The following is a 13,868-nucleotide window of genomic DNA, read 5'->3' as shown; positions in this document are numbered from 1 at the left end:
AGTATTTAATCCTGTGTGCTGCTGTCATGCAGCCCTCATTAGCGTGTCCGGCTAGCTGCTGTGTGTCACTACTTGAAGGTGCCTGAGAGGAGAGGAGGGAGTCGGACGGGCAAACCACTGCACACACGGTTAGTTTGCTACTCTGAACTATGGAGGGTTTATTTCTTTTCTTTGCCTTGTTATCTTCTCACGGCAGACTTCACCAGTCACTGACTGGAGTTAAAGTGATTTCGAAAATGAACGCAGTTTAATCGCTGTGTTCAGGTGTCACTCGGATAAATAAGTGTTATCTCACAATGTGTGATATTACGTACACGCCAAGTCATTTCACGGGTGTTTTGGGGTTTGTTTGTTTTTTAATTCATGTGACGCAGGTCAGGTGCCACCATGGATGACAACAGTGTCAGTGACTCCAATGTAAAGGTGGCTGTTCGTGTGCGGCCAATGAACAGGAGAGGTGAGTACAAACGGCTGCACTCGCTGGTTTCAGTGAAGCCTTTTAAAGGCAACCGTCCACCTTCAAAGGGAAGTATCGGCCCTGCACTTCACCCATATCTGAGTCCGTGTTTGCTCTCGTTCAACTTTTGGTAAACAGTAAGGCTCGGTGCAGGGTTCGGTTTCTCCTCAAGCTCTGAAGTATACACGCACTTCTTATGTCTTTAAATTTAAGCTTCAAATATGGCAGAGACGTGTTTTGTGCACTGTCACTGGCCTGTTACTTCTGACAACAGCTGAGCTGGACTGGAGTGTCAGCTAACTGCAGCAGCAACCTTTGAACTTTTAAGTGTAGCTATCACTTTCTGATTAAGACCCTCAAATGAAAGCTGATAAAGTATTTTAAAAGATAAAATACAACCTTGTGACTCATATGCCCTAACACCTACTCTGACAGGAAGTTGCTGCTCTGTCTCCGCCTTAAAATCCTTCCAGTGCAGGTAGGAATGAGGAAGAGAAGGTGTGAGCCTGGTTTTCCTTAGTGTCTGCACAGGGAGTTGTAAACTGGTCGCAGTGTTTGTGCAGGCCTGGATGAATCAGCCTCAATAAAACCTCTTTCCTGCCTCCCTTTGTTGGCCTGTTTGAAGCTTAAGGACACACAGGCATGCATGCATGCCACCTGTTACTCTGCAGAGTGACTCAGTCACTTTTAGGGAAAGTTATGACACCCAGTATATGAGCTGCTGCTTTTAAACGGTGCATTATGAAGACTGCAGATTGTTTTTGAACATTTCACTTTGTTTTTTTTAGTCCAAAAATCACATGTTGTTTTTCTCCACTATCCAGAAAAAGACCTGAAAACCAAATGTGTGGTGGAGATTGATGGGAACCAGACAGTCCTGCATCCAGCCGTCACTAGTATGAACACAGCAGACCCCCGGTAAGCTGTTACATGGAAGAAAGTAGTCGTGAGTTTGAAGCCAACCTGTTTAAATTTCAGACACTTTGTGGTTTCGTTTTTCTCCTTTGTTCCACTTTCACCACAACATCTACTCCTGCTTTGATCCTGTCCACAGTGGAGCCTCCCTGGTTAGCCAATCAGTTTCTTTGTCAGGAAACATTGTTGAGCAGACGTGTCGGCTTGAGTCACGTTGCTGCGGATCATCAATCTGATGACATCACACTTGACAAAGTAAACTTTAGTTAAGCAGCACGCCACAGCTTGTTTAGCTGTGTTTCAGACGTGCACCGGTGTTGGTGGCTGGAGCATGACCTGGAGCTTGACCATAGGTGTGCTTCAGAACGTGTTAAATTGAACTTTGCAGCATGGATCTAATAAACTCTGGTTTTTCTGTAGACTGATGATAGCTACTAAATCTTTGGCTATGATTCAGAGCTGCAATTCCTTTGCTACTTCCTACCGTGCGATGTCGCTGTCATGATATCCGCTGAAGAACATTCAGAGATTTAGGCTTGCGTCTGGTCCTTTGTTGGATAAGTATTTACCAAGACAGACATTGTCTCAGTGAATCAGCACCATACACACAGCTTCCAGGTCAGAAATGTGAGGCCAGTGCAAAAGTGGTGAGCAGGGGGTCTACAAGCTCTGTAAACCGTTTCCTGTTTCCGTGAGTATTGACACAGCATCGTGGACGTGGTTCCATGACGTGAGATGGTTGAAAGGCTGCCGTACCAGGTTTTCAGCTTCTCGGTCACATTGACTCTTCACCTGTGATACTTGGTCTTTCATGCTGCATTTCTATTGGTTGGTTTGTAGAAGCAGAAGTTGTAATGTGTCAGTGTGATGACTAAAATCACATTCAGATGCACTCACCGATACAGCCACCTACATGTCTTACACTGACCTCTGTGCGTGACCTCTGTGGGGTCACAAAGCCACTGCGGTAGCTGCAACTTTTTTGCGCCACAAGCAACGATATCCTGATATCATGCTATCAGGGTAAGACCATGACATCATCAGGCCCTCTGCCTTACACAGCAACACTCTTCTCCTCATCGCTGCAACATTTTAATGACTCTCTCTCCTTTTTATGAGCAGCTATTTGCATTGGACAAGTGCAGACAGTTCAGTGAGATTCCTGGCTGTGAGTGTGCTGTAATATGTGTACAATAGCAGGACTGACTGTATCACAGATTCACTCATTTAGTTACCGTCAGGTGAGTTTGGAGAGAATCTAACCAGCTTTTCAGGTTGGCGCCCAGTCGTTTGGAAAAGGGCTCAAATCTAGAACTCCACCCACCCTCCGTGGAAATCTCCCTCTGGCTCTTCTGCATCGTTACTCTTTACAAAGGGCGTGTGTCCCGGCTCAGCCCTGCTCAGGTAGTTTGACACACATTTGAAGGAGCAGGAAGAAGCAAAGGGAAATGGTGTCGGAGTTTTCTGTAACTCCAGTCGCGTTTATGATGTCACACTGGTGCAGCGCGTTGCTGTGCACACACAAAGCTGTATTTGTTTTGATGGCCGATCCTCCTCCTCGTGTTGCAGTGAGCCAGATACTGAGTGGTGCAGGGAGATGTTCCCTGGAGGTCCTGGCCCTCGTTCAGGTTCCCTGTTCAGCATGTAACTGTGCCTTAGGGCAAACATGGACTAAATGAATCACTGCCTTTGTAAGGAGATTCGAGTCTCATATTTCACTGTGATCCTTTGCATTTTTTCATGCGTGTGTATCTGTGTTTCTTCTGTCCTGACACGCTTCAGCGGCGCTGCGTTTCCCCATTTGGGGCTCGGTATGAACACGTTTTACAGGCTCAGTGCGGCACAGATGGTCCCAGACCAGCACAGAGGTCAGACGGGAACGGTGGAGGTGGTAAACTCATCTGTAACTCATGATAGTTCGATTTTACATTAACAAACTAACAAGAATCAACAGTGTTGTTACTATAGAAGAGAATTTTATTCTTCCTAATGGAAGGCGTGACCTAATTTATCCAGTCGGTAAATTTGGTCTTTACGAAGCTTTAGCATTTCACATAATCTTCTCACGTGTCGCCGACTTCTCCAAAACCTTCCTGCCGACTGGAGTTAAACTGCTTTTTTGGCCTCTGTGGCACAAGCTGGTCTCCAGTCCTACCACTGCTGTCTCAATGGGACGTTACAAACGCTGCAGTCATTGCAGTGTGACGCTATAATACGTTGGATTGTGACGCACAACCTGACGTTCAGCCTGGTGCTTAATCGCACTGTCAAATGTACAAATGCACACGATTGTTGGATTTGTATAAAATATCTGTATAACTCAGATGTTTGCACTCACAGGGTGTTCATGCAAAGGTTGATCATGATTGGTCAGCTCCTGTAGGAGGGAACACATGCTACCATCATTACACAGCAGGATCATAATATGAATTCATAATAAAGAGGGTGTAGACGTTAGGCGATAATAGCGGCAGACCGACGTCATCGGCTGATTTGATCATATTAGCCACTTGCAGGTGTTTTGCTATCAGCGTCTCTAACAGACGGTTCTGTGTGCCGATTGTTTTGTGTGCATTTCGTGTTCAGCCAAAGTGGAAAGCAGAAGGCATCTGTGTCTGTAGTACTGCAGTTCCCCTGTCTGCTGTGAAGAGGACGGCCTCTTCTGTAAAGTTTGTGCTTAGTCAGCTCACTGCCTGATGGTTCAGCTGCTTCAGGGGGTGTTAATATGTCCCAGCACCCTGGGAGGCTGCAGCCCAGCAGGGCCTGTCAGATTAATGAAGCCCTGTTCCTGCTTTACCCTCCTAGGACCTGCGTCCACATATGTGGACGTCACATTTTGGGTTATTTAGACCAAAATACTAAGTCTTGCTCTTCAAAGGCCTGATATCCACTTACGAGGACATTATGCTGCTACTGTTCTATCAAAATTTTAAATTGATATCCTCATATGGCTCTGATTTTTCTTAGAAACACAAATTAGGTAAAAAAAAAACCTGGTGATTTCTTTGTTTTTACGTTCATCAGGTGCCAATCAGCCCAAATATCAAAGAGAAATGAAAAATGCTGCTGTGGAAGAGTTCAGGACTCCAACAGTTATTTTCATGAATTTCCTCGGATGCTCTAAGAGAACATTTAATATATAAGAAAATGCCCTGGGATGGATTTTAAAATATCAAACTTCATGATAACATTTAATTTTATGTCTTCACTATGACGTCTCCATTTTTTTGATTTGTAAATCACTGGTTGTATAAAGCCAGACTTTGTTGATCACAGACTTGCTGACCTACCGTCGTCCTGCTTTAGTGATTCCAGTTATCTCAGGAATGTCCTCACCGTCCCAGGAGAGCGGGACTAAAGGCTGCTCTTTCATGGACCAGCCCAGTCTCACACAGGGAGGCCTTGTTTCGTGTGTGTGTGTGTGAGTGAGAGTGCGAAACCTTTACTTTTAGTGACTCAGTGTGGCTGAAAATGCTGCCATATTATTGCATGTCAGACTTGTGTGTTGTCAGTGTTTGCGTTGTTTTGCTTGTACAGGGTTAGTTTGATTGTGCTGTTATATGATTGGCTTTTGCTTCCTCCTGTGTGGGGGCACTTGTGCTCCCTGGAATATGACGCTCACGCTTTGGTTTTGAGTGCAGTGAGCAGTTTGGTGGTTGTTGTATTTGAGCTCGCGTGTCTGGCAGATGGGGGCAGCGTCACGTCTGAGCCGGAGTCCTGATGTAGCTTGAGCTTTGCCTTAAAGCCCACCGCATCCTATTCGTTCAGCTGACCGTCCACACACCCGCCTCTGCCCCAGAGTGCTCAGCAGCTCCCCAGCGTGGAGCTCATTGAGCTCAGCCTTGAAGATACCATCTGCACCGAACTTCCTCTTCTTGGAGATCTGCACAGCCGTCTTCCATCCGGCTGCAGACAGGAAAGCCTCAAGTTTCCTTCAGTCCTGCTGCTTTTCTGCTTCCTCAGAAAAACAGCACAAGTGGAAAAGCCAGTATGGAAGCTCTTCAACTGACATCAGCCTGAATGTTTCACAGTCTGGAGCACAAACCCATTCAAAGATGTTGTCAGCCTGTTTCTAGTAAGACAATAACAGGAAGCAGATAGAAACCGATTTTGTGTTTTTAGCACTTGGTTGCAGGAAAAACAAGCTTTTAAAGTAGACTCTTGTGTTTCTCTGTAACACACATCCGTGCATACACACTCAGTGGATGTTTATTAAACGCGACCAAAGGTTCGAACGAGGTCAGTTCATGTGTGCGTGTGCACGTGTACGTGTGTGTTTGTGGTCAAAGATTTTACTGAGAAATATGACAAATAAGTTTAAATATCAGTAACAATATTATTTCTTCTTTTCTGTCTCCAGGAATCAGCCCAAGGTAAATATGATGAGTTATTAATCACACATTTATGGTGTGCACATTACAGACGTGTGTCGCATGTTTTCTGCAGGTCTTTGCGTACGACTACTGTTTCTGGTCTATGGACGACTCTCAGAAAGACAAGTTTGCAGGTTGGTACATTTTCACAGAGGTTCATGTCAGTCTGTTCAAACGTGTCTCCTGACAGTGTTTCCTGATGCGCTGAGCTATTTATGGAGCTGAGAAAGCGGCCGTGGGGGGGCTGGGATGAAGGGGTTACACACTGCGTCACACTGGTTGTGGCTCAGTCTGAAAACAGCGAAATTATTCTTCCTGTCGTCTCGTTCGTGTTAAAAGTTTGTAGCTCATCAGCTTCGTTTGTGTCTGATTCCAGCAGTTAGTCTGAGTTTTGTGTGCAGGTCAGGACGTGGTGTTCCAGTGCCTCGGGGAGAGTCTGCTGGACAATGCCTTCATGGGCTACAACGCCTGCATCTTTGCTTACGGGCAGACGGGTAACATTTCAGAACAACAACTTTCAAATGAGTAACGATAAGAGGAACTGCACATCCTACCGCAGCATCACATGTTTCCATTTGTCCTCCTACGTCAGGTTTGAATGAAGCGAGTCAGGATTTGACTGTTTGTGACTTTTAGTTCTCAGTAGTTTGGGTCACAGTCACTGCAAAACGTTGTTTCTGTGCTCCACAGCGCAGTAAGCTGTTTCACACTGTTTCTGTCTGAATGCTGAGTGTTTCCTGACCCACGTGGGTACTGATCTGTTGTCGCGCTGCACATATTGGCTCTGGAGGAAAGAGCTGGCACAGTCCATCTTACTATCACGGCACGCTCTGCCTGTTTAAGCAGAAGCAGCACTTGGTGTCTTCGACTTCATACGTGATGAAGTAATGATGCCGTGGCTGATATTGTCAGGACGCCATCTTCTTTGCCATTTTTCCATCTGCTGAACCGAAACAAGTAGATTAACTTTTGATTGCTGGGCAGATGCAGGTTCGGGCAGGTCAGCCCCTCCCTGCCCACAGCTCCCATAAGCCTCGTCTGTCAAACAGCTGCAGGGTGCAACATAAGCCTGGCCCAGCAGTCCCCTCTTCGTGATTACAAATGAATAACATGGGATGCTGTTTGAGACCCTCACACTCTCGTCAGACATGAAGCGCTCTCACCTGACTCTAGTTTGGCAGCTTCTTTTATTCCAGCTGAATTTTCCTAAATGAATTAAGTTTGTTATGATCCTGGATACAAGCATTAGCTGCAGCGCTCTGTGTTAAATGATCAGTGATTCGTTCTGTCTCTCACTGGCGTCTGGATCGTTTATCTTCAGGTTCTGGGAAGTCGTACACCATGATGGGCTCGTCAGAGCAGCCCGGTCTTATCCCCCGACTCTGCAGCTCGCTGTTCAGCAGGACTGAGAAGGAGGCCCGTGAAGGGGAGAGCTTCACTGTGGAGGTGTCCTACATGGAGATTTACAACGAGAAGGTCCGAGACCTGCTCGACCCGAAGGGGTGAGATGCTGAGAGCCTCGCTCGTCATTCTGCTGGGATGTTGGAATAACATGAAACATTCAGGGTCCCTGAACAAGTCCAGGCAGCTGAAGGACTCAAAGCTGTGACCGTCTCCTTATTTCTGCAGAAGCCGACAAGCGCTGAGAGTCAGAGAGCACAAAGTTTTGGGGCCTTACGTGGACGGTCTCTCCCGTCTGGCTGTGACCAGCTACGAGGTAAACCAGCTGTTTCTTTCTTTATCGCATCGGGTTTCCGAGGACCAGGAAGTAATAACGGTGGCTGCAGACGGCGCGTGTGTTTGTTGGTGTTCAACAGGACATCGAGTCTCTGATGTCAGAGGGAAATAAGTCTCGCACGGTGGCGGCCACAAACATGAATGAGGAGAGCAGCAGGTCGCACGCCGTGTTCAACATCATCCTCACGCACACGCTCATGGACCTGCGGTCTGGGGTAAGGACACGCTCGCATGTGCACGCCGTCTCTCTGTGCAGCTGATTATTTTTCAGTTATTGGCTCGAGTGTTAATGAAATGTGTCCGAACTCAAGGGGACTCGTTTCGTCTTATTCAAAGTCCCAACATGCAACACTGAGAAGCAGCTGATCCTCACGTTGATGTTAGTCGACCAGCCAGACCTGCATCGCACTGTGCAAAAGTCTTGAGCCAGCCCTCGTGTTTTCATATTTGACTTTCTTTGACAGCGGTCAGGTACCAGGACCGGACTCGAAGAGTGACGCAAACATCTGGAGGAATTTATTTCTTTATTTATTGTGTTGTTAAGCAACACTGACCTACTATGAAGTATAAACACTCAAACCTGTCGGTGTCTGTTGGCACTTTGCTGTTAGCATTCTGTCACAAAAACACATCATGTGTCCAGTTTTTCAGTTACATCTATAAAAAAAGGTATAAAATAATAATTGGCGTCAACATTTGCGATACCCAGATGTGTTTTATTCGTCTTTTGTCTGTGAATCGCTGCTTCTGTTGAGTCGTTCTCATTCAAAAGCTATGAGAGATTCTAGCTCGATGAGCTCCTGTGCGGCGCCGTGTGTTTGCTGCAGACGAGCGGGGAGAAGGTGAGCAAGCTGAGTCTGGTGGATCTGGCTGGAAGCGAGCGGGCAGCGAAGACTGGAGCTGCAGGGGAGCGGCTCAAAGAAGGCAGCAACATCAACAAGTGAGTGCGCATAAAATAAAGCTGTGATACTGACAGTCGAGACGGTTTTACTGCCTGCTGCTGTTTGTCTTCAGTCTAGAGCCGAGTGTCCGCCTCGAGGTTTTAGATGATGAGCCAACACAGCTGATTTAAACGGCTAAATGACCTCCTCAGCATGTTGTGTAGTTCTCCACAGGCCTGGTAATGACCTAATCAGGTGTGCTGACCCAGGGTGTACACCGGCCTCGAGGCCTGGAGCTCCCCACCTCGGCTGTAGAGCCTCCAGACACCCGTGTTTGTTTGAAGTTATTGGAAACTTCTTGTTTCTCTGCATCTCTGAGCATCTCTAGTGCTGAAACAGTTCTGATGTGTGTAGCCTGCTATTGGGTCACCAGTGTGAACGCCCCTGAACAGGAAGCATATTTTAGTTTCTGCAATTAAAGATGTTTTGCAGAAGCGCATCGGCGTCCGGCTAACAAACCGACAGGAGCGGTCTTTGAGTCGGTGCTTCACTCAGTCGTTTGAAGCTGAGATTGTTCAGGTGTGGACTTCTAATCTTAGCATCACAAGCCCTTTCTCTGTCCCTCCCTGCAGATCTCTCAGCACTCTGGGTTTAGTCATCTCTGCCTTGGCTGACCACGGAGCAGGGAAGAACAAGAGCAAGTTTGTCCCCTACAGAGACTCTGTGCTCACCTGGCTGCTCAAGGTACAAGAAAGGAACTTTGTTTTCAAGTATGCAGCCTCAGATCGCACTGCAAACTCACATCGGAGGATTTCTTTTGCCTCAAATGAATTAATTTTGTGACGTTTCAAGGCTCTGCTGTTTGTTTCATTAGTTCTGCTCAGTTTGAAAAAGGCTCCATTTGCCAGCTTTGGGTGTTTAATTTGGCTCCAGATAGCATTGTAATGGTGTGAAATGTTGTTTCCCCAACATCCTAGATTTCAGCTGCGTGCTCATGAGTCATTGTGCTTAATTATATTACTGTAATGCTCAGAGTTTAAGGTGATGTTCGTACCTGCAGGACAGCCTCGGAGGGAACAGTCGCACCGCCATGGTGGCCACTATCAGCCCAGCAGCAGACAACTACGACGAGACGCTGTCCACTCTTCGTTACGCCGACCGGGCCAAGAACATCGTCAACCACGCCGTGGTGAACGAAGACCCCAACGCAAGGATCATCCGCGAGCTACGAGAGGAAGTGGAGAAGCTGAAGGAGCAGCTCACCGAGGCGGAGGTTTGGCCTCGTTCAGCCTGTGACTGATCAGTGAGAATTATGGGTAATAATCCACACACGTCCAGAGTCTAATGAAGCTGCTGTCACTCTCAGTCTATGAAGGCCCCCGAGCTCAAGGAGCGACTGGAGGAGTCGGAGAAACTGATCCAAGATATGACGGTCACCTGGGAGGACAAACTTAGGAAAACGGAGGCCATTGCACAGGTAGCAACACACAAACACACAAGACCGCATACAAAACACGTCACCGTGGCTTTCTGATAGCGTTTAAATCCTCAGTGTTTGGAGTTATCAGCTAACGCTCGAAGGCTTTGACAGGAAGGTGTAAACACTGTTAAACTACAAACTAATTAAATTATGGGATTTCACCAACGCTGAGACGGACAGTACTGCACACACGGCCGTGCTGTTGGTCACATCATTCTATAAACTGGGCCAAAAGACACCAACAGCACAGCTAAGAGGGTTAGCAACTTCAGTCAGCTGTTTGTCACCTCACTGGGAGAGGGTTGCATCCAACCTCTACGTGTTACTAGTATTCAAATGGATAAGGTAAAAAATGCATTCAGCCACTGTGCAGCGGTTTGAAATGAACTGAAAGCATCCATAAGTGGTGGTAGTGATGGTGACGCTGTCATTGTACCAGCCCGTAGACCTGCAGCCTCAAGTGGCCGTTAGAGGAACTGCAGCTCAACGCTTCAGCTTAGCTTCAGTTTTCAGGACACGCTGAATACGTTATTTTTCCATCTCTATCCAGAGGAATATGTTTTTAAAAACTCTCTTTGAACTCAGAATCAATTCATTTATTGAGCTGACGCATGTCATCAGTCTTTTGTTTTGTTCATGATGGAGATTGTTTAGTATCCCAGCCACTTCTCTTTTCTTCCATCAAGCAGCTCCAGATCAGAACAATCGCTCGGTTAGTTCCTGTGTTGAACGTGACGTGTGTTCTCTGCAGGAGCGTCAGAGGCAGTTGGAGAGCCTGGGCATTTCTCTGCAGTCGTCTGGTATCCGAGTGGTCGACGATAAGTGCTATCTGGTCAACCTCAACGCTGACCCTGCCCTCAACGAGCTGCTGGTCTACTACCTAAAAGTACCGAGAACTCACCATCCATCCTAAATACATCGAGTTGCTGCCATTTGATTGGTTGATTAGATGTTTGCATTAACAAACAGCAGATGTGCTCAGGTGCAGCTGTTTTGCTTGTGTTAGTATTCAGATTGTTAAGTGACCGTTGTCCTGTATCCAGGATCACACGCGCGTGGGTTCAGCCGACTCACAGGACATCCAGCTGTGTGGGATGGCCATCCAAGCAGAACACTGTGTCATTGACGTCACAGAGAGCCACGGCGTGGTGCTCACTCCTCACCGCAATGCTAAGTATGTAGCTAGCCCGTGACAAACGATACTGCAGAAGACCGGCTCATTGCGATGCTCACAAAGCTGCGTTCAGTTTGAATTGGATTGCAGGTCAATCTCACAGCTGCAGACAACACTTTCCTGCAAAGTGCCTCAAATGTTAGCAGCAATGACGAGCACTGTGGAGCTGCCACCAAGCACTTTGGTGACAGCAGCTGTGTTCTGTTTAATAGCTTCATATTTTTCCAGTGTTATTGTTTCCGTCCATGTTGGTTATTGATCACATGCAGCAAACTCCGGTGATATGGACTGCCTACATTTGGCAACCCTGCGTTGATTTTAGTTCAATCTGCATTTGTGTGACTGCTGATGTCAGACTGAGTGAATCCATCTAAGGAAAAGATGCCCTGGGTTTGCTCCATGTGCTTTGTAGTAGAGCACCAGGATGCACCAGCCCGACTAAAATAAAATGTTTTTATGAGTTGAATCAGAGCCGTGTGCTCTAATAATGATGCAACAACCTAAAACTATACTTAATATTTTTGGGAGAGTTCATTTGTTTCTGTAGATGCACATCAAATGTTTGCTTTGTGCTTTCTCTGCAGAACGTACGTGAACGGCACCGAGGTCGTGAATCCCGTGCAGCTTCACCATGGCGACAGGATCCTGTGGGGGAACAACCACTTTTTCAGGTGTGCGTTTGAACCTGGATCTGCGGCGTCGTATTTCTCACGCCGACATTTGTTACATGTGGTAACAAAGTGTTTCTCTTTCACTCTGCGACGCTTCCTCTTTGTCCGACTCGCTCTTTCCTCTGTGCGAATCAACACGCGAGCACAGGATCAACCTGCCCAGGCAAAGGGTGCAAAAGGGGGGCGAGGAAGAGGAGGATGCCGCGATGACAAAGCGTTCGAGCAGCGACTGTCTGGAGGTCGGCGAGCCGGACGCGTGCAGCGACGTGTCGAGCGAGAGGAGCTTCGGCTACGAGTTCGCCCAGGCCGAGGTCATGATGAAAGGCATGTGGAACAACGGTGAGTCAGAGTAACGGGGGGGCGAACGCTTTTTCAAAATGTTGCCTTCAAATCGTAACATTGTTGTCAATGGTCAGCCGTTTGTTAGATGAGCTAATAAAAGATGTTTGTTTTTTCATTTTTTGAAAAATTCTTTTTTATTTTTTGACCTAAAAGGAGAAAAAATCTTGAAGCGTTTTGTTGATACCCTCACTTCAAGCTTGGCAGGTGTGCTGCTGGGAAATGGAGTGAATGCAGAGTTTGAATGTAAAAATATAAATAATGTGAAGAACAGCCAAAGTCAGACACAGTAATGTGCCCTCACTGTCTTACTGGAAGCCAAAGCAGTTCTGACAGGCTTTGATCTGTTAGTGGGGTTGATTTGGTTTGAGGTTTATCAGCGTTTGTGTGTCTGCAATGCTTCCAGCCACTGACTCTCACACTCACACCTACAGTGTCTCTAATAGAAAGCCAGAATAATCAGTGTCTTCTCAATTATCCTCCCCGTGTCCTCCTGCAGACCCGTTGCAGTCAGTGTTGCAGACCCTGGAGAAGCAGCACCAGGAGGAGAAGCGCTGTGCTCTGGAGCGCCAGAGGCAGATGTATGAACAGGAGCTGCAGCAGCTCCGCCAGCGAGTCACCCCCGAGAAACCATCGGGCGTCCCAGGCAGTGCTACTGCAGCCGTGTTGTCAGCCGGCTCGAACAAACGTGTGCGTCGCTGGAGCGAGGACAGGTGGCGCTGTTCTCTCTGTCGGATAGGTCCCCAAAGAAGAAATCCAGGAGCCTCTGCACAGCGTGGCTGACTGTCATCGTGTCTTTGTGTTACAGAGAGGCCATGATAACCCGCAGCCTGCGACGACTTAAAGAGCAGATCGTTCGGGCTAGGCTGTTGGCTCAGGAGGCCGGCTTCATTGCTGAGGAGCTCAACAAAAGGACAGAGTATCTGGTCACTCTGCAGATCCCGGCCGCCAACCTGGACGCCAACAGAAAGGTACAGCAGGGTGACGTCTGCTTTAAAACAAACGTGGTACCTGTTAAAGATAAAGGCTTCACAGTTCAGTCGCAGCAACATTTGATGAGGAAAAGTGTTGAAATGATGTTTCAGTCCTCATGGATTGAACTCGTAAAGCCGTAGCCGACTGTGAGGATGGAAATGCTGACAGGGGCACGTTTGTTAAAGCCATTTTTGGTTTTCCTGTCGCCGCAGCGCGATGCAGTGCTGAGCGAGCCGGCCATCCAGGTGCGGCGTAAAGGTAAAGGGAAGCAGATCTGGGCTCTGGAGAAGATGGAGAACAGGCTGGTGGACATGAGGGAGCTCTACCAGGAGTGGAAGGAGCTGGACGAAGACAATCCAGTGAGTGGAGACACGAACTAGAACGCCCACAAATAGGACGCAGCATGCATCAAACTGATGAAAGCCACGCAGCAGGAACGCTCATTAGTCAGAGCGTTTGTGGGAAAGCTGGGAACAAAAAAACATAACATGTGAGACTGAGAAATATAAATGTTTGTTTTGTTTTTGTTTTTTGAATTTGCTGACAACAGCAGACTACATGAAAGTTGTGATTGAGGTTAAAGTTGTAACTGCCACTAAGTGGAACGTCTCGTAAGGTAACAATAAGCTGAGTATTAGAGCCTGCGGCTCGCTCTGCTGTCAGTGTGACAGCGCAGGCCAGTGGTGTCCAACTCCAGCCCTCGAGGGCCGCAGTCCTGCAGGTTTTAGGTGTCCTTGATCCAACAGGCTGATTTAAAGGCTGAATGACCTCCTCAACATGTCCTGAAGTTCTCCAGAGGCCTGGGAATGAACTAATCAGGTGTGATTCAGGTGTGTTGACCCAGGGCGAGATCTAAAACCTGAAGG

The 13,868-nt window shown here is 47.4% G+C and overlaps 1 protein-coding gene across 4 annotated transcripts in view; it reads left to right on the top strand.

The window, feature by feature from the left end:
- The window catches only part of LOC147312202 (kinesin-like protein KIF13B), a 32,305-nt gene that overhangs the window by 821 nt on the left and 17,616 nt on the right, over window positions 1-13,868 (top strand). For 3 of the 4 annotated variants that reach the window (XM_086264228.1, XM_086264224.1, XM_086264225.1), the window contains exons 2-21: window positions 33-128; window positions 375-457; window positions 1,282-1,375; window positions 5,733-5,745; window positions 5,819-5,879; window positions 6,147-6,239; window positions 7,067-7,247; window positions 7,375-7,462; window positions 7,563-7,697; window positions 8,310-8,422; window positions 8,996-9,107; window positions 9,424-9,636; window positions 9,730-9,840; window positions 10,595-10,729; window positions 10,887-11,017; window positions 11,602-11,688; window positions 11,837-12,027; window positions 12,527-12,740; window positions 12,836-12,998; window positions 13,215-13,361. In XM_086264228.1, coding sequence (XP_086120354.1) covers window positions 388-457; window positions 1,282-1,375; window positions 5,733-5,745; window positions 5,819-5,879; window positions 6,147-6,239; window positions 7,067-7,247; window positions 7,375-7,462; window positions 7,563-7,697; window positions 8,310-8,422; window positions 8,996-9,107; window positions 9,424-9,636; window positions 9,730-9,840; window positions 10,595-10,729; window positions 10,887-11,017; window positions 11,602-11,688; window positions 11,837-12,027; window positions 12,527-12,740; window positions 12,836-12,998; window positions 13,215-13,361 — 2,352 coding nt within the window. In that variant the 5' untranslated portion in view covers window positions 33-128; window positions 375-387. Of the gene's footprint in view, window positions 1-32; window positions 129-374; window positions 458-1,281; window positions 1,376-5,732; window positions 5,746-5,818; window positions 5,880-6,146; window positions 6,240-7,066; window positions 7,248-7,374; window positions 7,463-7,562; window positions 7,698-8,309; window positions 8,423-8,995; window positions 9,108-9,423; window positions 9,637-9,729; window positions 9,841-10,594; window positions 10,730-10,886; window positions 11,018-11,601; window positions 11,689-11,836; window positions 12,028-12,526; window positions 12,741-12,835; window positions 12,999-13,214; window positions 13,362-13,868 lie in introns of those variants that run through there. The other variant, XM_086264227.1, reaches the window with a different exon arrangement.

The sequence above is a fragment of the Aulonocara sp. 'chitande type north' Nkhata Bay genome, linkage group LG15 (assembly GCF_057382095.1).
Source record: "Aulonocara sp. 'chitande type north' Nkhata Bay isolate Kocher_YH1m ecotype deep benthic linkage group LG15, A_spYH_male_GT1.1, whole genome shotgun sequence".
Lineage (NCBI taxonomy): Eukaryota > Metazoa > Chordata > Actinopteri > Cichliformes > Cichlidae > Aulonocara > Aulonocara sp. 'chitande type north' Nkhata Bay.
Note: the sequence above shows the minus strand (reverse complement) of the source record. Positions and strands in the feature narration are given on the sequence as shown.